Raw genomic sequence first — 27,802 nt, 5'->3', positions numbered from 1 at the left:
TCATTATTTTGAGATACTAACTCATTATTTTGAGATACTAACTCATTATTTTGAGACACTAAGTCAATATATTGAAATACTCATTAGTTTGAGATACTAAGTCATTATTTTGAGATACTAAGTCAATATATTGAGATACTAAGTCAATATATTGAGATACTCATTAGTTTGAAATACTAAGTCATTATTTTGAGATACTAAGTCATTATTTTGAGATACTAGGTCATTATTTTGAGATACTAACTCATTAGTTTGAGATACTAAGTCATCATTTTGAGATACTATCTCATTATTTTGAGATACTAAGTCAATGTATTGAGATACTAAGTCATTATTCTGAGATACTAAGTCATTATTTTTGAGATAGTAAGTCATTATACTAAGTCAATATATTGAGACACTAAGTCAATATATTGAGATACTAATTCAGTGGCCGAAACGGCTCCTGATACAAATTTTAATTACAGTTGTCCACACCATTATTTATGTAATTTAAACTCTTTTTTTTATATTAATACATTAACGTTGATATCATAAATAGTATACGTGTGATATCATGATGCAATATTGTGAACAGTTGTTTTTTCCACCACTTTTTGTTCTCTAGGCCGGCCCCCTCTTGTCCACAATAGATGCACATTGGCCCCCAGGTCATTTGAGTCTGAGACCCCTGCTGTACAGTATCTTCCATATTGGGAAGATAAAATAAATGCTTTTAAATAAAACTGAAAATACATCAGTTTTTAAATCCAAGGTTACGTTGCCACGTATGATACTCTTCCATTCATTTCATTGTTTTGTTTCTTTTTTTTTAATTGTAGGGTAACGTCACCATGTCACTGTGTTTCCACTTCCTGTAGACAGAATGACATCCGGGTTATGCTAAAGGTTGCCGCGGACGCCATGTTGCTGAATGAAATTAGCTCCAAAACATTGACTAGCCGCTAGCAATATCGATATTTTATTTTGTCGCGTAATGACATTTGTTACAGCATGTGACTTATTGTAAATATGACTTAGGATTTATGACACTACCACAGAAGCCCCTTCCCCTGTAAGTAACACCGTTAAGGTGATAAAATGTATTTATTGATTGCCAGCTGGCCTGCTAGCAGTAGTTAGCTAACATCATTAGCATGAGCTAGCACGAATACCGTATCGCGACTTGTATTTAATAAAATTGCATAGACCCAGTGTGTGCAGATAGTAATTGTATTTTGTAACAACTTCATTATGCATTCTGTTTAATTGTAAACCAGGTAAAGGATTATGACAGTAATTAATGTACAGATATTGTAATGCTGTTGGCTAGCAAGCCGTATCTCACGGTCCGCCTCGCAGATACGTTCGTAGTATGAGGCTCATTAACGTCCGAACACAAAATGAGAATTGGTGTGTTTACAGATAAAATACTGTTATATTGTAAGTAATTTGAGTTGCTTACTCAATGACAGCAGCGAAGCGTAAAAATAAGTGTGTAATTTCACTATAACTAGCCTACAGTCGCTGTTCAAATTAGCAGTATATTAATTGTTGTTTATGATGAAGCGGTGTATCTGCGTTAGAGACAGTTAAACCTATTGTTTCAATGACATTCTGTATCTGCAATGACGTTCATTATTTTATGTTTAACGTTACCAGCCGAAATAGTATTTAGATGAATTATAGCTTTGTTAGATTAAATTTCGTCTTTACCATACATTTGTATAGCTGTAATTAGTTATGTCCTGGGCTTAAATATGACATCTGTTTTCTTTATTACCATTAACTCCAATGTTGTTTATACTCATATTTTAATGTATATGCACCAGCTGTCAAGTGTACCTGCCAAGCAGCTACTCAGTCTCTGTTCACCTGACAGTATGTTAAAAAATAATAATAATAACATATATATATATATATATATATATATGAAAAAGAAGTTGATTATAGATGAATCCGTGTAAAGGGAATGTTTGTTTTATCCATTATGTGTATTTTGTTGACAAGAAAGAGAAAGCACATTTCTTTTCTAATTTACGTCAACACAATGATTGGAATATATAGAGAGTGACCAAACATTAGCTTAAAGCAACACTGCAGCGCAGGCTGACCAATTACACCCAAGGTATAGATAACACTAATTGCAATAGCGTTATGTGAGGCACATTGCATTTAGATTTTGTTCAGCCCTACACATTTCTCATTCGTCTGCCTTTCTCTGACTCTCTGTCTCTTTACAGAATATTGTGTATAGACATCTCAACAGTGTCACGCAATGCACCATGGAAGTGGATCACAGAATATGCAACGACAGCTCCAGAGATCCAAGTCTATCAGTGGGTCTGAAGCAGAGGAACAGCAGCAGCAGCCTAACATGGCAGCAACGCAACAGCAAGCTACAGTTAACCACCCTCAGTCACCTGTGACCACATTTTCCTCGTCTGCCAGCCCCTCAGCCCCCCAATCACCCAATTATCAGATAATCATGAGTCGTAGCCCAGTTACTGGCCAGAACATGAACATCACTTTACAAAATGTTGGTCAGATGGTGACTGGTAATCAGCAAATCACCCTAACCCCACTCCCTATCCAGAACCCAGGATCCCCTGGCTTCCAGCATACTACACCTCAGTGGAGGTTTGAGCATGCCCCATCCTCCTACATCCAGGTCACCTCACCTGTTCCCCAACCACTGCAGCCACAAAGTCCCACCCAGCATAGTCCAGTTCCCCTGCAAGGTGTTACAAGGCCAGGAGCACCTGCTGCACTGGGTGTGTGTGGACAGAGTCCAACACGATTTGTTGAAGCTGGTATGTTAGTGCGACAAATCAGTTTAGGCAGTCCCTCTGGACTGACCCAGATTGCCACAGCCACACCTGGCCAGGTACAGCTGGCCTCTGCAGGAGCACCAGGATCTGTGAGGGAACGTCGGCTCTCTCAGCCCCACTCACAGACTGGAGGCACCATTCACCACCATGGGCCTCAAAGTCCAGCTGCCACTGGTGCCACACTCTCCACTCTGGGCAGCCCTGGCCACATCACCACTTCGAACCTACCTCCGCAAATCAGCAGTATCATTCAAGGACAACTGGCACGGCCTATGATATTTGAGAAGACACAGCAGGGTGTGGTAGCTGGAGTAGGAACCACCACCACTGCAACTTTCACTATACCCTCCTCCATTCCACCATCTAGCCCTTCCTTGACCAGTCCATCTCAAGGGATGTCCAGCAACCCTCTTGCACTCACCAGCATTGCAATGGGCACTGTGAAAAAACATGCTCCCAGGAAGTTAGAGGAAATCGCTCCTTCCACACCAGAGATTGCCCAGCTGAGAAAACAGTGCTTGGAGCACCACAATAAGAAGATGGAGAGTTTAAAGGAAGTGTTCAAAGAATATCTGATTGAGCTTTTCTTTCTGCAGCACCTCCAAGGGAACATGATGGACTATTTAGCTTTTAAGAAGAAGCCATGTGTTCCCTTGTATACTTACTTGAGACAGAATGACCTGGACAATGAAGATGAAGAGGAAGAAGAAGAACAATCTGAGGTCATAAATGATGAGGTATTTCACTGGCTTGGTAATAGTGTAAGAACCAGTAGGGATTTTACAATCAAAGAGATGTAGATTTAACGAATAATGCTCATCTTTTAACATCAACATTTTTTTTTCAGGTAAAGGTTGTTACTGGAAAGGATGGCCAAGCAGTAACACCAGTTGCCATAGCAACACAGCTTCCCCCCAATGTTTCTGCAGCTTTTTCTACCCAACAGCAGTTTCAGGTGATGGAGGCAACACTTGTATGGAATTAGATTTGTGTCAATATTTTGAAACAACACTTTTCACGAAGCAAGCAACACTTTTTCAGAAGCAAAAAAAATATTGATTTAATCATTCAAAAATATATTATTTTATTGTTTGAAAATACATTTGTTCTTTGCGCTCCCCAATTTGTTCTTTGGACTCCCTGATATGTTCTTTGCGCCATGGTTTTTTGTTTGTTTGGCGGGCTTTAGGAAGCTGTCTGCCGATTGGCTACTGAGATTTGGAGTGACAGCTCAATGGACTGGATGTCGTCACAGGCTCGGAGTTGCAGATTTATGAGAGAGATTAAAAGTACATTTCCATTTTAATAAACATATCGACTCACACCCACGATGGCGAAAAGAACAGAAAGAACAAATACAAAAATATATTTTTGAATGATAAAATATATTTTTTTTTTGCTTCTGAAAAAGTGTTGCATGCTTCTTGAAAAGTGTTTGAAAATATTGACACAAATTTAATTCCATACACTTGTTTTAAACATTTACAATAATGAAATGACTATTTTCCTGAATTTGATCGAAATTATTGTCTAAATCTCTCAATAACTCTTTGAGAGCCTGTTTTTACAGGGACATCAAGGGGTTCCTGGCACTATCACAAACCCTGGAGATATGGATGCCTTTAAGAGGCAACAGGCAATGGTGCAAGCAGGTAGGGCAAGGATTTTAAATAATTTTATCTCCTATGTTGCTTTGTTTCCTCCCCGTTGGCTTTGTTTTCTGTTCGTTTTCTTTTTTCCCCTCTAATTGCTTCTGCTTTTAGATTTTTGGCATCCTACTAGCGCTCTTTGTTGAAGTCTTAACCGGAGGAAGGAGAGGTGGCCTGTAAGGTCTTCAGAAGGTCTTTGCTTTCTGCCGAGTGCTTTTTTTGCGTTATGAGGGTATTGTGTGTTTTGAATCCCAGATCAGGCTAAGAGGTCCCGGATTGACGTTGGTCGCCATGGGCTGATTTTCCAGCATCCTGGTGTAGCTCCTTTAGGATCAACTGGCGTTCCACTCCAGCAGCTTATGCCAACTGCGCAAGGTAGGAGTGCTACTACCAGGCCGTTCTGTGCTCTCTTCAATGCGGCTGGACGTATCACCTTCCTAAAACTATGAAGATTTAAAAAAAAAAAAAAAAAAAAAAAAAAGTAAAAGTGAATCTCAACATTCATCTTCAATTTAAAAAAAACAACAACAAAAAAACTCAAACCAACATCAACAAAAAAAATCTTCTTTCATCTGCTGGATTTCTCAGTAGTCCACATCACGTTCAGGCTTAGCTGTACCAGCACCAGCTATGTCAGGATAAATGGGGAAGAGGACAATTCAAGTCTGAAGAAGAGTAGCCATTCAATGGGAAGATGCCATGTCTTATGATTTTTCTTTTTTGTTTTAACTATTGATCACCCGTCATTTTCCATCTCTTGAGGTTTTTTCCTGTTAGTCGTCTTTATTTGGACAGACCTTCCCTACTGATGGATTTTCATCATATTTGGAGGTGGATCACAGAAAGTGGGAACCCTGTGTGAATAAATTCTCTTTCCAGTGGAGTTTGCTTGTTTTCCCGTTTTATGAATTTACATCTCATGGTTCCTTTTGGTTTGCCATCATCCTGCCTCATTATTCTGTCCCTGTCAACTTGCCCGTCTACACATCAACAAGGATTCAAAATCATTCATCTTTAATTCATACAATACATCTTCAAGATTGTCTTATCATGTTCACATTTTGTTGGTTTTCTTCCATGTTATTCATGGCATTTTGTTCTGACTTGGCTTCTTTCCCTCAGTCTAAGTAGGAGGGAAATCACGGAGGATTTGTGTTCACAGCACAGGTTTTTGCGTTTGCGGTGATGTGGGTGTGTCAGGGCCAGGTGTTGATGGCGTCTAGGCCAGGTGGTGTGGCGTACAGGGAGGTAAGGCAGGCGCTGCTTTAGCTTGCACAGCTCCGCTCATGCCTGCTGTCTGCAAGACCCATGTATGTCCTTTTGCTCATTTCTATGCTCTGTTGCTATGTGAGGCATCCAGATGCCTTGGTTATCATTAGAATGACATTGTTTCATGCATGCCGATATATACATATGGTGTTTTTGTGAGTGCCCGCTCTGTATTTTTTTAGTTCTCCTTTCTTCTCCCCGTCTCTTTACTCTCAGAAGTTCTTTTTTCATATTCCCTTTTAACATTTCTATTTTCCTCTCTATAAACCCCTCTTATTGCATGCATAAATTGTATGTTTTTACCCATATTTTCTCTCAACTTTTGAGAAAAAATGTTTTTGTTTTGCATTATTCAAAGTAGTATTTTATTTGAGAGACATGTAGATTCTCATATTGATTTCATTTCTTCTGTAATCATTTTGCTGTATGAGTTTCATTAGTTTCTGCTCTGATCATCAGAAAGTAGTATACTAGTGTTGATTCATACAGTACATCTCCTTCATTAAGCCAAGATTCCGAGGAGCTCTAATAGCTAAAGTTCAAACAGTCCTAAAATGTAAACGTTATTTTTTTTTTTTCTACCTGTTAGCATCAAAAGGTATGGGTCTCTCAAATATATCATGGGAAACCCAACAAACAATAAGTAACATTAAAAACCCGATTAATTCTAGAAGAGACTTCAGATGACAAATTAACAACTTGATCCTTAGGGTTTACTTTTTGTTGCTTTCTGTACCACTCCTTTGTGCGTGTGCTATAATTTGGTTAAAATTTGTACAGGCGGGATGCCGCCTACTCCTCAAGTGGTCCAGATTGCAGGACAGAAGCAGACCCAGCAGCAATACGACCCATCGAAAGGACCGCCAGTGCAGAATGCAGCCAGCCTGCACACCCCTCCACCCCAGCTGCCCAGCAGGTTGCCCCAAGGTGGCCTCCCTATGGCAGGGCTGCCCATGACACTCTCTCAGCAGGCTCATTTGGTGGAGAATACGACTCAACCTTGTGGCCAGCTTCAGCCACAGATGAAGGTCCAGGCAAGTGGTCCTATCCTGGCGGCATTAAACCCACACGCACAGCTCCAGGCCCAACTGCAACAGCAGATGCAGCCAGGTCTTCATCTTCAGCTGCAACCCCAGCAGCAACAACCACAGGCCATTCTACAGTCAGGACAAGCAGTCAGTAAACATAAATTCATATAGGTTTAAAAAAAACAATGCATCTTGATAATTAAATGGGGATAATAGAGTTTTTTTTTCCTCTTCACTAGACGGTGGCACTTGCTCGCCCAGGTACAGAGTCCAACCAGCCAGTTCAGAGGATTATGACCAACTCAATATCCATGACGTCTATTCCACCAGCTCCCCTCTCTGCTATCAACTGTATTACAACCCCCCATACTGCAACTCCTCTCCGTCCTCCTGCCTCTAACATCAACCCAAGCACCCAGTCCAAACTAACTGGAACCAATGGTATTTCCACTGTTAAAACGGCTGGCTTTGCACCTTTGCAGTCCTCACAGGAGGGTTCTCAGGATAAGCAAGTTGAACAAGCCAAACTGGTGAGTTACCCCAAAAACTTTTGTTTGGAATAGTCGATGCCTAAAATGCCTTTCAGAATTAAATGCTTTATTTTTTGAAGGAAATTATTTATTTATTTTCAACTGCCTTGCCTTGTGTTTGAGTGTTGCCACTGGAATAATTTTTTAAATGCCCTATTTCTAATAATATTCTTCAGGAGAGTCAAGTTCATCAGCGTATCTCTGAGCTAAGGAAGGAGGGCCAGTGGTCAGCCAGTAGACTCCCCAAACTTGTGGAAGCCTCGCGTCCAAAGTCCCACTGGGACTATCTCCTGGAGGAGATGCAGTGGATGGCAGCTGACTTTGCCCAGGAGAGAAGATGGAAAGAGGCTGCTGCCAAGAAGGTATGGCTGATGAGAAATAATTAAGCGAGAAACTGCTAGGTCCATGTTTTTGGTTCTTTGTTTATTAAAAGCCAACCTGTCTTATGTGTTTTTGTTGCAGCTTGTTCGTACGTGTGCCCGTCATCACGAAGAGCAGAAGAAAAATGAAGAGAGGTCAAAGAAAGAAAGGGAAATACATCTTCGGCACATTGCTAGCACAATTGCCAGAGAGGTGGAATTCTTTTGGTCAAACATTGAGCAGGTATTTTTATTTATAATTTTTATTATTTATGTTTCCTGGGTCTTAAATTGTAAATCATTTTTACTTGTCTGATTGTTTTTTTTTTTATGGTCAGGTTGTGGAAATAAAACTCCAGTTTCAAATTTATGAAAAGAAGCTCAAAGCACTCAGCTTACAAAAAGCCTCAGCCAAAGGTACGTCCTCCTGAGCCACTACCAAAGATAAGAGCATCTCTGTATCATGTGGTGTCACTTTTCCATCCATTTTCTTTAGTGCGAAGCTGATCTAACCTGTACTTACTCTTTGATTTGGTTATAAACTTGAATTACTTGTTTTACAGTACCCAGTCAGTCAACAGGCTCCGTTAAAGAGGTAAGTGGTTCACTGATTAACTTATGACAAGAAATGTAAATAACTTCATCTTGGCTATATCCTTAAATGTTGGTTGTGTCTTTTTTTTTTTCGTAGGAGGTGGCCACTTCAAACAGAAAGAGAAAAACAAGTTTGTCCATGTTTGGTGAAGATGGTATGTGACATTGAATTACACATTTAAAATAAAGCATAATATTAAGGTGGATGGTTAGAATGTTTCCACAGAGCTTTTATGTGTCATTTGTGATGGGATCTTGTAGGCCGAGATGAAGAGAGCACCATAGAGGAACAGGAGGCAATGGAAGGGGAAACGGACCACAAATCAGAATTGGTTGACCTTGCAAGAAACGGTAGATTCTGTTTTTTCTCTATTCATATAAGGAAAGGCAGAATTGTGGTGGACATATTTTCTTCCTGCCATTATATTACAGTAGACTGCAGCACTGATTCTCTGTAAGATAGAGAATCTATCTATATGCAGTTTTACCGACAAGTTTTACTATATGCCCCCGTTACCCGGGGCAGCGTCAGACGCAGCGACAAAAGCATCATAAAACCATGTCTAACTTTAACAAACACAGACATGCTGCATACCCACAGAAAAGTCAGAAACTCAGCTAAAAGCTCATATAAACCATTCTTATGTTCACAAACACAGTTAAAACACAGACAGATCAAACCAGCAGGAGCGAAAAAAAATGTTACAGTGAAGAACTACACTTTCCAGCATGCTTTGGGAATAAATCGCGGTCTGATTGATCATAACAGAGCGACATTAGATCGTTCTGATTAGAGAAAGGCGAATGTCCGCACAAATGCATCATATGCATTCATGTCCTTTTGACTCGCTAATGAAGTGATTCACACACATTTGGAAACCGGGGTCTGATTCTACCGGTTTAGAGGTTTAAAACAAGCTGTCAATCACCCTAATTGACCATAGCCAGAGCTATGGCGCTGCGTAACTGAAGACGTTGCAGAGTCACAGAGTTGTTATTACGCACCGCACAGGGAGCACCGATTTACAGCGAGTTATATTTACTCTATTTAGTTTGGGCGTGTCATTTTCGAGCAGGGACTCCAAAAAGAGGGTCAGGGAAGAAGTGGTTAAGCACCAGAATGACATGTGTTTCTATTGCTCAATCCAACTCTTTTCTGTTTGCTTTTTTAGCCGAGATGCCTCTTGATGCTTTGATGAAGCAGTATGCCGGTGCTTATGTTGATGGATTTCAGTGGCCACAGCCGAGTCATCATAGTGATGATGATGGCATGCAAGAGACTGAAGGTGCCTTGTCTTTAAAATTATAATAATCCTCAAAATTGTTTAGCTAGTAGCCTAAATATCTGATCTTCTTTGTTTTTCAGAAGTGGAGAGTCCTTTGCGGAGTCCACCTGAAGCAGTCATTATTGACTCGCTGCTAAGCGTGGACCAGTACCGCGGTGGTGACAAATCTAGTTCCTGTGACACCAGTGGGAAGCCTGCCAGAGACATAGCTGAAGTGGCTGCTGCAACAGAGCTCATCCTGCCCAAGGGCAGCTTCAGGACCACTTCTTCAGTAAGACACATACAAACGCATTTTAGAAGAAAAAAAATCTTTAATCTTGTTTTTAACTGAGTTTTTATTCATCAGTCCCGCAGCCCAGCTCCTTTTCTACTGCATGGAGCACTGCGAGAGTATCAGCAAATTGGTGTGGACTGGCTGGTAAACCTTCACAAGAAACACCTCAATGGCATTCTGGCAGATGAGACTGGACTTGGCAAGACTGTACAGACGGTAGCCTACATGGCTCACTTAGCTGGTCAAGAGGGTATGTCTCTGTTCTAAGATAGGTGTAAGTAAAACATTGACCGTTTATGCTTAGATATATATTAAGAAATATACCTTTGTCTACAGGAATCTGGGGACCCCACCTGGTTGTAGTGAGGACATGCAAGTTGCTAAATTGGGAGGTGGAATTTAAGCGATGGTGCCCTGGACTAAAGATCCTCCTGTACCTTGGCAACAAGAGGGAGCGCAGATCTAAGCGAATGGTAGTTTTTGCTGTATTTAAACAAGACACATTGTGATATTGTCAGTAAATGAGGCCTTTAAAAAAATTATATTATCTACTCTACAGTGGTGGGGTGAAGCCAACAGTTTCCACGTATGTGTGACGTCCTACAAACTGCTGATGAAAGACCAGAGCCATTTTCTTAAGAGGAGGTGGAAGCACCTGGTCTTGGATGAGGTGCAGCTCATAAAAAACATGACTGAGAAACACTGGGAAACGGTCTTTGCTCTCAGAAGGTGAGCTGGGTGAAAAATATTACATAGATTCCACTTAGGTTAAGCACAGATAATAGTTTCAGGTGGTCACAGCACTAAGAGTTTTCAAGAGTGATTTGTTTTTGTGTATCCACGGAAGTAGTACTGTATTTTTGTCTTGAAAATTCTGTCAAGAGGCTAATTGGCTTCCTCTGTCTTGGTAACTGAGATTTTTCTATGCATCTTTCAGTGAGCAGAGGATTCTTCTCATCAACACTCCTCTACAGAATACTCTAAAGGAGCTGTGGACTATGATCCACTTCCTTTTGCCAGGAATCACCCGGCCATATTCTGACTTCCCTGTTAAGGCAGGCACAGACCAGAACCAGGACTACTGCCACAAACTGGTCATCCGTCTTCACAGGGTGGGTTTACAACACAACAAAATGAGGAAAACGTAGGTCACCCACCATCATTGAACGCACAAAAGATATGAAATCCTTTCACTCTCTGCTATAGGTGATCCAACCTTTCATTTTGAGACGCTCCAAAAGGGACGTGGAAAAACAGCTGCCCAAGAAGTATGAGCACATCCTGAAGTGCCGTCTCTCTAACCGACAGAAGTACCTTTACGAGGATATCCTCACTCAACCAGGGTAAGATATGAGCTCTGCGTGCATAGTGCAAAGTGTTTTTGTTTTCCTTTAACTCCTTTTCATAATTATGTCTGGTGTATGGGTGTTTTTTCATATAGAGCTCAGGAAGCACTGAAGACCGGCCATTTTGTCAGTGTTCTTCAGGTCTTGATGCAGTTGCAGCGAGTGTGCAACCACCCTCAGCTGGTGGCACCCAGAGAAAGCAACAGCTCCTATTTCTGCTCCTCTCTGCAGTACAATGTCCCATCTCTGGTGCTAGGAGCTCTTCAGAATAACTCCACTGAGGTATTCAATGATGGTTTGCATTTCTGATGTTTACACTACACATAAGTTTTCCTTCAATATGCGAGTTATATGTACTATGGACAGTATGTACACACCAAAACAACATTTTTGTCTCCATTTGGCTTTAGAGCTTTGGGATAATCCAATAATTGTTGAAATTGATGAAACCAGTACACTGCTCAACACTTTATAAACATGGATTTTTCTGTGTGTGATTTGTGAATACAGTACTGATTGTGGTTTGCTTGGTGGATGTATTGTTTTGGTATTATATAATCAGTGTTGATAACAGCCTTTTGTCTTTCACCCCATTATCCACTTAGACTGCAAACATGTCCATATTTAATCTGATTAATAATGAGAACACACTGACGAGGTATCAGACGGAGGAGGTGGTGCCCAAACTGAAGGTCACTCAGCAGCTCATAGAGGAGATATACACTGGTCCAGATCCTCCGCCACGTCCTAAGCAATGCCCGATAAAGCCCATGAGGTCAGCACTACAATTTCCAAGTTTCATCTAACATGACATAGTGATGTGATGATGCTCATTTTCAAATTGCTCTTAAATGTAAACTAACTTAAAATAATAATAACAATAATGTTTTTTTCTTATTAGGTTATTCCAGCCAGTACAGTACGGGACAAAGCCCGAAGGTCGTATGGCTGCAATTCCAAGTGTAACAAGTTCCTCTGTTACTACTAGTACATCTGTCTCCACCACCAGCCAGTCAGCCCAGAGCAGAGGCAAATCTCCTGTCACCAATGCAACTACTACCACTTCCTCTCATGGTAAGACCATTTCAGGGGCAGAGCTCAGTAAAGAACAGGAAGGCTTGTTTTTACAGTGGCTCAAATCTTCCAGATCGTGTCATAACGAACCCAAATACCAATTTTGTTGGTACCTTTAGCTTGCTTCTCTTAGTGTGCTGTGCATTGTTACAATGTTGTGGTGCATTGTTTGTGACACTGGTTTGGATTTAAATGTACCTGAAATCTGTTCACGTATTGTTTGTAGAAAATGTCAGAAACATGTACAAGTTTTGTAAATGAACGCACATTCTACGCATGACGCGCTTCTATGACGACTGACCAGAGAAAGACGCACATGACGTCATGTTTACGTGACTCCCGAGTCTTTCCAGTAACGCTGAACTTGAAAAACAGAGGCACACATACGCAGTACACGGGTACGCTGGTTATTTCTAGCGCTGCTCTTTTCATTTAATAAACGGACCGCTCCAGTTCCACTGTATGCATGCTAAAGGAGCTAACTTTACCAGTGCCTGGACTCCGGTGCAGCGGCACGAGAACATGATGCCACGCACATCTTCTTCCGGTCAGTCGTCATGGAAACACATCATGCATTAATGTGTTTAACGCTGACGCCACTAACTGCCGTTAACGTACCCAGTACTAGTCATAAACCAACACATTTTTGGAGTGGTTACATATGCCTTTACTGAGAAGTTTAATTGGTCATGTAGCAGTGGTGGGCCAAATAGGAGAGCACAACCTGTAGATTCTAAATGCAAGGCAGCTAAAGCTTCCCATGCCCCATGTGGTCTTGAGTTACTACGAGCCTAGAACCTGTGAAACTGCTCGTTCATTAATAAAATGATGGAAAAGCATGTCGATTAAGGATGTAAAGAAAAAAAGCAATTGTCACAGATGATTGTAAGTAACCTTGTAATAACAGCCCAGGCCCTGCTTGCTATGTGGCCCATCACTGCTGAGTGAATACTGACATAAAACTTTTGTTCACACTAGTGATTTTATCATATATTGGGTTATCCCTAACTTGTAGTCCCATACCCCATTGCCTTGTACTTCACAGCAGTTGGAACAGCTTCTCAGAGAGCCCAGACCACCCCTCCTGTCACCAGCAGCAGCAACACTGCTGCCTCCAGTGTAGCCTCACCTGGGAACAGTGGTGTTGGACAGCATGTTTTGGGGGCTGCCGCTGTGGCTTTGGGCCAGACCTTAGCTGGCACAGTTGTGGGATCCATGGCTCCCATCAGCCAGCCTGGATTAGCACAGGTCCCCAGGCTAGCCCCCAGTCATGCCATCCAGCCGAGCTTACTATCCCAGAGGCTGGTTCTTACATCCCAGGCCCAGGCACGGTTGCCTAGTAAGTGGCCTCCCCTCCCTCTCAGCATTCCCCCTCCACTTCTGAGGCATTAACTTGGGACCCTGCTGACATGTGTTCTGATTGTACTCCCAATAAGTTGTTTTTACATAGACTCAAACATGCAAAGTTAGCAGCACCACAGTGCATCATTATTTGTCATGACAGAGACGCCATTTATCAGTAGTTTTAGAAGTCATGGAAAAAATGTGACATACATTATATTTAGAACATGTCCGCAGCATCTCCAAAGCCTCACCACTCCTCGGTTTCTTTCTCAAAACCTGCATGAACACTATGAAGAACCTTCTCATGTTACACGTACAGTACACGACACTGCTAAACTTAATTATGAATCCCCTCCCCTTCTTTTAATAATTTTCTCCCAGTATACTAATTTTCTTTTGTCTTTGCATCAGCCCAGCTGCAGGAAGAAATCCCAAAGCTTTGGTTGTTTTATATTTTTCTCTTTGTGTTATGATTTCACTGATGTTGAGCATCACTGCAAAGCATGTGGAGTTGATCCCAGAGCTCCAACCTTTTCTCCCTTAACTGTGAACAGAGAAACCTTTTCAACAAAACACAGAGTATTATTTTGAAGTATAAAACATATTTCTTTTGTTGATCCAACGTTGTGGTTTTGCAGAAAGTTTGCTAAACATGTGAATGTTGAAATCCTCTTTTTAAATATACTTTTAGCCACACAGGTCTCTGGTAAAAAATTGTTATAGATGGTGCACATAAATTTGTGTTAAAACGTTATACACACATTATCTCCTGCCCACACATCTACCATTCTACAAAGGGATGTTCAATGATGTTTACCATTAAGACTGTGACCCTTAAATCTTACTGCCAGTGTATCTACATAGCATGATGAGTTTTCATTTGTGCAAAAGACCATATTGAATAATTTTCTATTATTACTAATGGGCTGAGTTGTTATTATTTGTGCACCCGTTTTCAAGATTTTCAAGATTCTAACATGTACTATCCTACATTTTCATTTGTGTTGTTTTTAAAAAAATTTACTGGGAGGTTCACTGACAGTTTCATATTGTTGAACATCCCACATTAGGTTACTCACTTGTGATTCATTCAATGTGAATTTGAGGAAAAACCAAGGTTGATTATTTAATTTCAGCTAAAATCTTCATTCAGAATTGTGTGTTTCAGGCTCTCTGTCTCACCTGATGACTGCCCTTACATCCATGTTCTTTCCCCTCCAGGGTTTGTAAAATTAGGAGCTGTTATGGTTCTGTTGAAGGGCGGCTCTGCTTGTTCCACTGATTAATCCACCCAGTTCTGCATGTCTTGTCTTTTTTTTCACCCTTTAACTAACTGATGCAAAGAACACTGTTTTATAATTTTAGTAAACGTTTAAATGCTATTTGTGATGCAGTGTCTGTTCTTCCTTTTCATAAAAGGTGGAGATGTGGTGAAGATAGCTCAGCTGGCTAACATAACCGGCAGTCAGAATCGCATCTCCCAGCCAGAGACGCCTGTGACTTTGCAGTTTCAGGGAAACAAGTTCACTTTGTCACCCAGCCAGCTTCGCCAGCTCACCACTGGACAGCCGTTGCAGCTCCAAGGTACACTCGGTAATGTACATCCCATTGTCACACTTTCTCAACATCTCCTTCTCTTCATTCTTTCCTTTTGATATGTTCATGTGTATTTCCTCTACTTTTTATGTTGTTTCAAGTGTTTGGTTTTGAGAGTGTGTGTTTTATATTGGTTTGTCTGTGTGTCGTGGATTTAGGAAACATCTTGCAGATTGTATCGGCTCCAGGTCAGCAGATTATTAGGCCCCAGGGATCCATGGTAATGCAAACAATACCACAAGCTATTCCTGCTTCCAATGCTTCATCATCACCTGGCACACCTCATGCTGCAATGACAACAGCACAACAAGGTGACCCATCCACATGGCAAATATTCTATAATTTGTATCTGATTAATTGTCACTGAATTAGTCCTGCAGTCTCATCATCATCAGCACCATTGTGTTGATATAATGCATTTTTATGGGACATAGAATGCTACCTTGTTTTTGAGCACCAGATTTAATCCTGGCAATCACAATAACAGTTTTTTTTTTTACATTTTTAGCATTGGGAGGGACAACAAATGCAAATTCTGTCCCCAATAAAGTCACAACTGCAGCTCATGCTGGTTCTCACGTAAGTGCAGTATATCCAAATCATGTTCATGTTCAAAAATTACATCTTCATATCAAATTCTATTGAAATATAAATACTATCTCCCTGTAACATTCAGGTGTCCTCAGAAGAAAAGACTCAACAGTTAAAGGAGCGTTTGAGTCGTCTGTTTGAAGCAAATGAGCGACGCTGTAGTCGCAGAGTGTTGTATGGCTCAGACCTGCTCCAGGCATGCACATTGAGCTCAGAGCCTGGTCAGTATTCGTTGAAGGCCGGAGGCTGGAGGTGGGTGGGCAGAGAGAGCTGCCTCAGGGCTCAGAGAACCTGTGTGGCTACCACCTCGACGCTGCAGTCCACTCTGCTCTCTGTGGAGGATCGCCTGGAGGCAGCCAACAGCCTGATCAAAAGGTATTTCATATCCGTGTGGAAGACCCGTATATACCAAATAAAATAAAAATAAAATGTATTGTCGTTGTATTGACATAATTTGGTCAGTAATTACCCATCAGTGCTAACCACTACTGTCCTCTTTTAGGCTGGTTTGTGTGGTTCCTCCAGCTGTAGCACAACCTCCTCACCTGTATGCTGCCAATCCCCCGGTTCCCTACAGCCTTGGGCAAAAGTCTCTTCGCCGTCGGTTACAAGCCGCCTCTGCCCCCCACAGTGCTGACATCCACCACTTGACACCCCAACGTCTCTTCCATTTTCCTGATCTGCAGCTAATGCAAATGGACTCAGGTTGGCCAAGTTTAATTTCACAAAAAATAAAAAAAATCTGTTACAAAAAGTTAAAATAATATCAGTTGAATATGCCATGGCTCGTAACTGGATATTCTTCTTTTCTGAAGGTAAACTGGAAGCACTTGCCATTCTGCTGCAGAAGCTTCGGTCAGAGAGCCGTCGTGTCCTCATCCTAACACAGATGGTGAAGATGCTCGACATCCTGGAGGCCTTCCTAGATTACAGACAGCTCACATATGTGCGGCTTGATGAGAGCTTTACTCCTAATGAACGACAGGTAAAATCACAATAACAACTGCCTTACCTTAAATGAAGTCGGCCTATGAGGCATGAGCTTTTAAATTGAGCTGGTGTTGATTTCCCCAGTTTTCAAGGTGGATTTTGAAGAAAATCCATTAAATCATTTCTTGGCCTTCTCATTCTTTATATGTACAATTCTGTTTCTTTTCCCTGCAGGACAATATGAAGAAGTTTAACAAGAACCGGCAGGTTTTCTGCAGCATCCTGACTAACCGCTGCTGCTCTGCAGTCGGGACTGTGTTTGATGCAGATACCATCATCTTCTATGACACAGACCTCAATCCCAGCATGGATGCCCGCACCCAGGAGTGGTGTGACAAAATAGGTCGTTCCAAGGACATACATATATACAGGTAATATTATTTATAGCAACATTTGGTGCAGTGTAGTGGTGTAGTAGCGATAAACAGTACTGTTACTTCCTTGAAGTGAAAGACTTGGATGTTACTTATGGTTTGTTCTTGTCTTTTGTAGGTTGGAGAGTGGAAACTCCATCGAGGAGAAGTTGCTGAAGAATGGCACCAAGGACTTGATCAGAGAGGTTGCTGCCCAGGGCATGGACTACACCTTGGCCTTCCTCACACAAGTAAGATTGTCCGTTAGTCTTGTTCTGGACTTTAAGAAACTTAACCCACCCACAATCCTGTTTGGTGATAATTAGTTAATCAGCTTACAGTTCTACACTATAAGCTGCAAAACTACATATGCGTTAACGCACATTTGGAATCGACACCCATCAGTGTGATTTCACTCAACGGTGGACGTAAAGTGACTCTCCTGATGTTGTGTTTTTTAGAGGACAATCCAGGATCTGTTTGAGGTGGAGGCAGGATCAGGGGAAAAAGTCGAAGAGTTTGTGGTTCTTCACCAAGAGCCATCAGCATCTGAGGCCATTTCTCCCAGAGTGGCCCGACCCTACATCCAGGCTCTCCACAGCATAAACCTGGATGCTTTGCCAGAGGACAAGGAGCAGCAACAGCAGAAGGAGGAGGAGACGTTGGCAGGCAAAGAATTAGCAGAAGCGATCCAGGAAACAGAGATCCAAACTAAAGAGGAGCCTGCACAGATTGAAGAGTTAACTGCAGTCATGGAACAGGTAGGTTTAATCTTTTATTTTTATTTCAAGAGATACATTATTACAAATTGTAGTGCATTTTCTTACTTCCTTGTTCTATATTTACTTCATCATTGAACAGCTCACACCAATCGAAAGGTATGCCCTCCATTACCTGGAGTATCTCCACATCAGTGATGATGAAACTGCTCTCAAGGTAACTGCAACTGTAATCAACTATTTATTTCAGCTCTACTATGTTTGCATTGTAGTCTATTAGTAAACATTATACATGAAGGTTTTGTTTATATATATATATACAATTGACTTCATGTTTTTTTGTTCTCAGGAGCGGTTGGAGTGCTCTAAGAAAGGCTGGGAGCTGCAGCAGCTGCAGAAGCTTAGGGAGGAGGAAGAGGAACAGCAGTTGATGGAGGGAGATGATCTTTTCACCTATACCAGAGAGGACGCCTACAACATGGTGGGTGGATTTAGCAAAACTGCAAATCAAGCAATGGGTGTGTGGACTGTGGTGCACTGTTGTTGACATGAATATTCTCTCTGTGTTTCAACAGGAGTATGTGTTTGATGCAGATGATGGTCATACAGAAATCATGCCAGTAAGACACTTGAATAACAATTGTGATGTTACTGAAGAGATTGTGCAGAATGTTTCTATTCTGTTTCTTTGTCTTCTGAATAACTGTCCAACTTTTTTTTCCTACACAGCTCTGGACTCCCCCGACACCACCACAGGATGACAATGACATTTACATTGACTCTGTAATGATGCTGATGTATGACACCTCACCCATGCCGGAGTCCAAACTGCCTCCTATCTACGTCCGCAAGGAGCACAAGAGACTCAAGATGGATCCATCAGGTGAGAGGAGATTGTCATTAGGTGCTGCACTGGCTGTAATTACATGACTAAGGCCTGGTTCACACTTTGTTAAGGCATATTTTCATTTTGGTGCCAAAGTTAACGAATGAGTGTTAACAGGTGACAGGGGAAACGGGCTTCTCTTTTTAAAACCAGGCGTCTCACACAACGCACCCTGTGTAAACTGGGCTTTAAAGTACTATTCCAGTGTTTCCCCCAGAAAACCTGCTAAGCCCAGTGTTAGGGTCTCTCAGGCAGCCCACTGTGTTTTTGTGAAACAAATTACACACTCTTGAAATTAAAATAAAAAATCATATCAATTGTTTTCAGCTAAATCCCAATTAAGTAATCGGCCAGTGAATCCTAAAACAAGCCATGTAATGCGGGTCCCATTTAAAAGTGAAATAGTTTTAAAGAATAGATGCATGCATGTTTGTTTGGCATCTCAGTCCTTACTCACATGTGTTTGTACAGCAGCAGCCAGAAAGAAGAAGAAGGGTCATGGGGAGACAGTCATTCCTCCACGCTCCCTTTTCGAAAAGGCCAGCATGCTGAAGGTTCGCCGTGAGGGCAAGGACCAGAAAAAGAACTTCTCCCTCAAACAACAGGCACCATTTGCCAAGCCCTTACCCTCACTTGTAAAACCTGCCACGGAGGCTGGCCAGGACAACCCTGAGTGGCTCATCAGTGAGGACTGGGCCCTGCTTCAGGTAATTTACTGCACCATTCCATCAAGTGTTCAATAAGAAGAATACATCTACTGTCTAAATTTGGAAAGGGTTGCCATAAATTCAATGTTTTATTCTTCCCACAGGCTGTGAAGCAGCTACTGGAGTTGCCGTTGAACCTGACAATCGTGTCACCTGCCCACACTCCTAACTGGGATCTGGTTAGTGATGTGGTGAACTCCTGCAGCCGCATCTACCGCTCGCCAAAGCAGTGCCGCAACCGCTATGAGAATGTCATTATTCCCAGAGAAGAGGGCAAGGTAACGGTCATTCTACTTTTTCTATGAAATAGTTTTTTCTCGTCTTGTACATTCTTTGACCTAAACAGTTTCCACACCTTATTTCAGTTGGTGTATGAGGCAAACCCTAAGAAGAAAACCAAGAGCATATACAAGGTACCATATCTCTGTGCTCTTTGTTTTTAACAACCGTTTTTTATTTCCTAGCCTCAATTTTGTTCTTTCTTTTTGTCTTTGTGCTTTTTTTGTTCTCAGTCCAAGAACAGTCGTCCTCTCAGAACCTGTCAGATCTACACACAGGATGATAATGCCACCCACATGCAGCTCTACAACAGTCGCTTTGAACTCATGAAGATCATTGCCAGCAAGAGGAGTCCACCAATAAAACCACTGTAATCAATCAATGTAGTCTTATTTAGTAACCAGCATATGACTGTTGACAACCCTATACATTTAGTCACTGTGAATTTATGCTCAGGTGCATTCATTTATTTTTTTACATTATTTACAGGCTTGGAATGAATCCATTCCAGAAGAACCCCAAGCATGCATCAGTCTTGGCAGAAAGGTTTGTTTAATAATGCTCTGTTTGCTTTTCATTTATTTGAATCAAGAGTAAAGAAGAATGTGTAACATCTATCTTTCTTTTCATCAGTGGGATCAGCTATGACAAGCCTCTACAACCCATCCAGGTTGCATCTCAACGTGCTGAAAGAATTGCCAAGGAGAAGAAGGTAACTGTCAGCCTTGTGCCAACAAATGCTTGCAAATGTGTATGTGTATTAACAACATGCTAATGCCATGCTAATGCCATGCTAATGCCATGCTAATGCCATGCTAATGCCATGCTGCTCTCTTGGGTGTGGATTGACTGTGTGTACAGCTAATCACAGAAATCTGCTCTGTAGCCTTTACTTGGAGTGACAACCTGTGTTCATGTTACCGCAGATGTTTCCATTCAAGTACTGTAATGTTGGTTTGCCCCATCAATGCAAAGAATAGATCTCCCTCCAATTCCATACGCGCCGATTATGTAAAATGTATAAAAACAAGGAAAGTATCAACTGTCACCATTTAAAATCCATTCCAATCCATGCATTTGTTCAGACAGCTTTTCTTTGAGAAAGGAGCAAATTCCTGGAAGTCCCATTTCCACCTGAAATGACTTAACCACCTTTAAGAAAGCCACTAATTCAGCAACAGCCCTGTACTTAAGACTATGTATTATTATTATTTTTAATGTATTCTGTCTTTATCCGTTTAATATTTTTGTAAAAAGGCCCTTTAAGGACAGATGATATTTGTAATTTAAAAAACCTGTTCCATCAGACAGCTGGCTCCAGTTAGTCTATGTACTGTATATCAATTATCAGTGTATACATCAATTTTAACTTGTTGTTCATTTGGGTCAGTGGAACTGTAAATGAATAGATCACGAGTTGTGTTCTCTGTTTAATCAAAAGTGTGTTATTTACATGTCATTGTTGATTGTTTTTGTGTTTTCAGGCCCTTGCAGAGCAGCAGAAGGCTCAGCAGTTGGCTCAGCAGCAGCAGACTGGAACTCCTCAGGCTCAGGCAGCGCCCGGCCAAGCCCAGGCTGCTGCTCCAGGCCAGGCTCAGGTCCCACAGACTACTGCGGTGGCCGGGGCTGCTGCTGTTCCTAATGCAGCTATTCTGGTGAGAATTAAATCATCTTACACCATTGTTCTTTTCCATATGGTGATTTACAACAAATTTTACATATGCATTTCATGTTTTATAGGCTGGGGCTATTAAAAATGCTGCCGTAGGCACAACCATCCAGGCTGGTACGATTGTATGGTTCACTTGACATTACAGAGCGTTGGAATTCCAATAGTTAACTCATTTATTTTTGTTTGTTGCAGCCACTGTGGGGGGAAATGTGATTGTGAACACTGTAGCTGGCGTTCCTCCAAGTCCTTTCCAGTCCAACAAACGCCTGGCATCTCCAGTCATTCCAGGCACCCTGTCTGTGAGTCATGTTCATTAATCACTGCTGCTCTGGTTAAGCTCGGCTACCCATCGACTAAAGAGAATTCATGATGCAAATTACCATAAAGAACACACACACTACAGAAGACAGTGATCACTACAGTCAGTGTCGTAGCCTTAGTCTTCTTGTTGATGTTACAGCCTGCTGGTGCTGCAGGAGCTCAGGTGGTCCATGCCCAACAGAGGACTGTCACGGCTGCTGCTGCCCCTGCCGAAGTGGTTGCCATAGCTACAGGCCAGGGTGTCCGAGCCGTTACCCCAGTTACGGCCTCTGCAGTAGTTTCTACCACACTGAGCCCAGTGCAGTCACAGACTCGCCCACTAGTCACTCAGGTCACACCAGGTACCAAATCTTCCCTCATTAGAAATCAGACAAATGGCCACCACTGTTTTACAGGACTGACTTCTCTCCTGTCCTTCATCCAGCCACAGGTATGCAGCTGTCACAAGGAAAGCCTCTCACTCCGGCCCACCTGCAGATGCTCCGACAGCAACACTTGCAGCAGCAGCAACAACAGCAGCAGCAGGCTGCTTCTCCACAAATGAAGGCAGTAGTCAAACCTCAGGTACACCATCACCACCATCTTCACATAGTGGGGTCTTTGCACAGCTGTAACTGAGATGCAAGATATCAGTGTTGTAATAACCTGTATGTACTTGTATTTAACTGATTATCCGTGTGGTCCTAGGAGTTGTTGAAGATGCAAAAGCATAAATTGCAGCTCCAGCAGCAGCAACAACAGGTGGCTGCAGCAGTTGCAGCAGCCCAGGGTCAACAGGCTGCAGGGACTCAGCAGAGTGCACAGGTGCCTGTGCAGGCTGCACAAGCCACTCCTCAGCTCGCAGCCGTGGCAGCAACCAGACCTGGAGCGGTGCTCACTGGCACCACTGTGCAGGTGGCCAGACTGGTAAGACTATGTGGAATTATTCCATTACACACAAACATTGAGAAGTAGTTCTCCATTTGATTAGTCCGTCTTGCATTACTATTGTTGTATCAGAGAAAACATTGTCAGTTCATCCAGCTAAATCCCTTTTTTTCCCCCCCATGTCCTGTGACAGACACGAGTGCCCACTCAGGGTCAGATCCAGGCCCAGGCTGGACAGACAGCACAAGTCACCCTCACTAAGCCTCCTGTGGTCTCTGTGCCAGCTGTGGTTTCTACAGCCGGTGTCACCACACTTCCAGTCACAGTGGCAGGCATTAGTGTGGCCATAGGTCAGCCCCAGAAAGCAGGTTTGTTCAACGTCTTATTGGATCTCTTTGATGAGAAATATCCTCAGCTTACTTTGTTTGGCAAGACACTAATCGAACCAAACATAATAAACCTGATTGCACCTTCATCATCTGTCTCAAAACAACTCATGACAAACTGTGCCGTCATCATTATCACGTGTGTCACATGTTGTCATTGGTTTCTCCTCTTGTTTGTCAGGTGGGCCGGTGCTGACACCGTCCTTCCCACAGATGCAGGTCCAGCAGCTGCTTCAGATGAAGAAGCAGCAGCAGGCAGCGGCCGTCCAGGCTGCAGCCGCTGCCCAGCAGAAAGCAGGGCAGACGCAGCAAGGACAGGCCACTGTCCAGCAGAAGGTGAACATGTTGTGCACACATCTGTATGACACATCTGTTTTGTTTTGGGGTTTTTCAATCATGCGAATCGATGTCGATCAAATATGTATTTGATATGTGGTTATGCAACATGAGTGAGTGAGAACGGTGCTGAGCAATCAGCGCTTTTCACTGCAATCTGATAATGACTTTAATTCACACACACACACACACAAGGCATGCAACGGTTCAGTTTTCCCACGGTTCGGTATGCATCACGGTTTTGGGGCCACGGTATCGGTACAGTTTTGATATCTTAATATAAAACTACTCAGACTAGCAAAGGCAATATTGTATTGTAAAAATAATTAAAAGCACAGATATAATCACACCACAAACTTTATTTAAACAATAGTGCAGATCAAATTAAACCACAATTTAAAAATAAATAAAGTTTAGTGCTATCCAACAATAATAAACAACATTTTAACCCACTCGCAGAAACTACAACTACAAATACACCACGCTGCTCCAAGTGAAAGAGACGGGTGATGACGCTTGCTCTGGGTGGCGCTGTAGAGCGAGTGTCTGTCCATTATCCAACTTCTAAGCAATTTCTATGCGCTGCATAAAAGATGCTTGCACACATATGTATATATATATATACATACATACATATATACATATATATATATATAAGGGATGCAACGGTATTCTGTATTTTACCGAACCGTTCGGTTCAATACGCAACGACAACTGTATTTTGGTACGTTTCAGTCCGTCAAAATGTATTAAAATACACAATACTGCGTGATTAGATCGACTCAGTTTGTGTATATATACAGATACATATACACACATATATATATGTATATATATATAGAGAGCTCACAGTCAACAACATAGAATGAATATAGAAATACAGGTGTTTTATGAACATGAATTAAGTGATTCCTCATCCAGCAGGTGACGGTGCAGGCAGCACAGTCGGCTCAGCAGCCGCAGCAGAAGGTGACCTATGCCACCACTACCCAGCTCCAACCAGGCATTAAGACCCAGTTCTTCACTACTTCCTTAACCCAGGCTCAGAAATCTGCCGGAACCCAACAAATCCAGGTATTCTGTCGTTGGCAGCTATGATTGCAAAGTAAATACTTGCAGATAAATGGTGAAATGGGATTTGGTGTGATGTTTTCTTGTTTACTCCTCTTATCAGGTGGCTAAGCTCCCACAAATAGTGCAGCAACAACCAACTGTGGCCAATATCCAGCAAATTGTGTCTTCTCCTCAGCAGGTAGGGTTATACGCTGAACGTTGTTCCTGAAGGTAACTTGTGTTCGGCTTATCACTAAAACCTCAAAGTTGTTTCATACGTGTTAAACGGCAGGATTTTTTGATAAACTGATATTTTCTTCCCTCTGTTTTTCCAAAATAACTTTGTGCACACATTGCCGTTTCCCAAAAAGTTTCCGGCATAAATTAACCGGCATAAATATGCTGTTGAGAGCCGTCATAACTTCACCAAGCCTGTGGGCGGCAGTGTAGGAAGAAGGAGAAAGCAATACGAGCCGATCAGAATCAACAAAGACGACTGACTGACCTCTGACCCTCGATGTTTGGACTTAAAAATTCAAATGACAGAGTGACGGCAACGATGATCGTGACATCCTAAAATTCTCGTGACAGAAGTTCTGAAATTGCTGACCTCTGTGCCCTAACAAGTCTCTGCTCCTCTACGTAATATAGGAGCTATATTTGCAAATGCAAAAAACGAAAGGCACAAACCAAGGGGAAAGTCTCCGTTTAAAAAAAAATAAAAAATACCCATGCTAGTGTAAACATAGTATTCATTTGTATTGCTTGTTTTCAGATCCAGCCTCAGACTGTGACTCTGACCCAGGCAGCCTCATCAGCTCCTGCTCAGGTGCAGATGATTCCAGCGGGAACAGCCCAGGTGGTGCAGCAGAAGATCATCCAGCAGCAGCAGGTCGTGACCACAGCCGCCTCGCCGCAGATCCAGACGCCTCCGCCCCACAGCCCCGCCCAGCAGCAAACGGCGCCCTCTGCTGCAGAGTCCCAAGTGCAGCAGCCCACCAAGGGTCAAGCACGCCAGGGAGGCATCAGAGCCAAAACTCCTGCCAAACCCAGCGGGGGGAGCGGCTAGAAGAGCCGCACAAACTAAACTTTAATTTAATGTTTTCTTCTCGTTCACATGTAACAACACATCTGTGTGAATCTCACAGCAGCTGAGGGCAGAGGGACTGAACTCCTCAACAGAAAACATTTCACTGTGTCCACACACTGCACCTCTGCCCACAGGGTTAGTGAGATTACTAAATCAACAAAACAAAGTTGTCTGTTTGATTCATGATATGTTGAATGATTCTTTAAAGTACCCAAAAAAAAAGAAAACCCGTCCCCTACATTACACAACAGACACATCATGCCTTCAGTGTAATATTATTCAAGAGATACGAGGCGGAGGCTTGTGAGTCCTGAGCTGTCCATTAGAGTAAGTGTTTTCATGATTAGTCCCTTTTATGTCCAATTCCCTCATTGTCTATAGATACTGAATGGAGAGTAATGCACGTTCCTTTAGTCATTTGTTTTTTATTGCAGCAAACAAACTGTAAACATGTACTTTAGTATTTTGTGTTTTCTCATAAATGTGTCTTTTTTATTGATGTCAAAGGAAGAAAAAAAATGTAAATATCAACAAAAACATTTGTACTTGTAAAGTAGTTGTGTTTTCATTGGGTTTTTTCAGCCTAATTGTAATAAAGTGTTTTGGTTTTATACACAAATTCATCTTTTTCCCCTTTTCTTTGCATTAAATCTGTTGTAAGTACTTGGACATCTTGTGAATTATTGTGTTGTGGTGCAAGTCCGTCTGAGAGGCTGTTCTTCAGACAGCAGTTAAAGCACAGGTGTGAACAGTTCCTTTAATGATGGCTGTGTTCCATTTAGCTGGTGGCTCACTGTGGTTTTGTCTAAACAGTCCTCTTTACTGTGAGTCTGAACAATCGACTCGTACACACTCTGGAAGTCAAGAAATGGAACTCAGCCATCACTCATTCATTTGAAATATACATAGCTGCATTTTTCCCACCGTGACCTGTCGAAATGGCTGCTGTGCAAACGGCCCCATTCATGCATTTTTATTCAGGGGGTGATGATGCATCACAGTGGTTCGGGTGTCCACACACACACACACACACACACACACACACACACACACACACACACACCAAACCAGATTTTTGCTTTGTTGATTTTTGCTTTTATGCTCACGCACTGATTGCAAAATTGTAAACCTGTGTGACAGGTGTTTTCCCATGTGATGAGTCCGTTTGCATAGCAGGGAAATTAACTGTAGAATTTTTGAAAGACAGTGTGTTCTTTTGTGAAAACGAGAGATTCATGAAAATTGTGCCAAATGCAGAGAATTGTGTGTAGTGTTTTGAAAAAAGTGTGTTTTACAACTGAAATTTGAGTGTAAAGCAGGAATTGTGCTTGTAGTTTAGCAGAGTTGGTGCATGAGTTACCTGATGTGGTCATTGTGTCTCAAGTACCAGAATCTCTGTGTAAACAATTGAGAAAAACTGTAAGAAACAAAAACAATCTCCACATTGCTCACTTCTTAGAAGGCAAAATAAAAGTTGTGGTTATATTTGTCCATAGGGGGCACTGCTGCATCAATATGAACCTGCACGTTCTCAGGGGAAGGCCCCACTGTTCTGGATTTTCCAGCTCATTGAAATTTCCCGTCTGCTCTTCCTCAGTGTGTGTACACACACACACACACACACACACACACATTCTGCACCTATCCTCCTCTTCTCTGGCTTGTGCTCAACATTCACTGCTGAACCAGGGAAACTGTGGATAGATGCACAGATAAGCAAATCCCATCTCACACAGTTATTCATAGACAAACAGGAAATACAGACAGAGGATATTTCTGTGTGTGTGTGTGTGTGTGTGTGTGTGTGTGTTCAAACTGCAGGGAGGAGCAGCTGGCAGACTTCATAGTGCACGAGCTGTCGTGATGCGGTTGATGGAGAAGATGAATCACAGCACTTTGGTTGGTCTCCTCAGGAGCTTCACACAGAGACAGAGCAGATGAACCAGTGTTTATTAGAGTTTATAGCAGATGCAGGTGGAGATAAACTGCACCTTCTTCTTCTTCTTCTTCTTCTTTACACACACAAGTGCAAACATGCAGATTGTGCTGAGGAACGGCAAACACAAGCTGTGTGGTTTAGAAACGCAGGTGTTTGCTCCACTGATATTTGTTTATGTGCAGATTGTGATTTGATTTGAATGCGTGTTTTGAGATCCACAAAAAAAAATCCAATTTGTAACTCGTATGTGAATTTTTACAAATACAGACGTGCATTCGTAAATAACGTGACATTTGTAAAACTGAAAATTTATCGTATTTATCTTTAGCAAAGAGCTAACGACGACCTAATCTATTTTGGGTGTTCAAATGTTTTTTTTTACCATTGCTCTCACCCTGAATGCCTTAATATTTACGACAAGGACATCCATACTGGAAAGCTGAATCACGTGACC

General features: G+C 42.0%; 1 protein-coding gene across 1 annotated transcript; it reads left to right on the top strand.

Annotated features, from left to right (window-relative positions):
* The first annotated feature begins 954 nt into the window (after positions 1–954).
* ep400 (E1A binding protein p400) lies at positions 955–26,022 on the top strand. The gene is given in 56 exon segments (XM_083902650.1): positions 955–1,054; positions 2,223–3,547; positions 3,658–3,765; positions 4,381–4,462; positions 4,574–4,583; positions 4,585–4,631; positions 4,715–4,834; positions 6,509–6,903; positions 6,996–7,286; positions 7,463–7,648; positions 7,749–7,889; positions 7,984–8,062; positions 8,209–8,240; positions 8,337–8,394; positions 8,501–8,590; positions 9,412–9,525; positions 9,606–9,796; positions 9,872–10,049; positions 10,136–10,272; positions 10,359–10,528; positions 10,737–10,911; positions 11,006–11,142; positions 11,241–11,427; positions 11,751–11,920; positions 12,047–12,219; positions 13,265–13,558; positions 14,983–15,156; positions 15,318–15,470; positions 15,668–15,738; positions 15,836–16,125; positions 16,253–16,455; positions 16,566–16,735; positions 16,915–17,111; positions 17,233–17,344; positions 17,555–17,854; positions 17,955–18,029; positions 18,162–18,293; positions 18,388–18,432; positions 18,542–18,695; positions 19,170–19,405; positions 19,510–19,683; positions 19,771–19,818; positions 19,918–20,054; positions 20,174–20,230; positions 20,318–20,396; positions 21,169–21,339; positions 21,425–21,470; positions 21,549–21,655; positions 21,817–22,018; positions 22,102–22,241; positions 22,365–22,583; positions 22,738–22,912; positions 23,112–23,266; positions 24,191–24,340; positions 24,441–24,518; positions 25,095–26,022. Coding segments are annotated over 55 exon segments (9,399 nt in total). The 5' UTR covers positions 955–1,054; positions 2,223–2,257; the 3' UTR covers positions 25,389–26,022.
* The last annotated feature ends 1,780 nt before the right edge of the window (positions 26,023–27,802 follow it).

The sequence above is a fragment of the Microchirus variegatus genome, assembly GCF_963457635.1.
Source record: "Microchirus variegatus genome assembly, chromosome: 16".
NCBI lineage: Eukaryota > Metazoa > Chordata > Actinopteri > Pleuronectiformes > Soleidae > Microchirus > Microchirus variegatus.
This window is presented reverse-complemented; position numbering and strand designations above follow the sequence as displayed.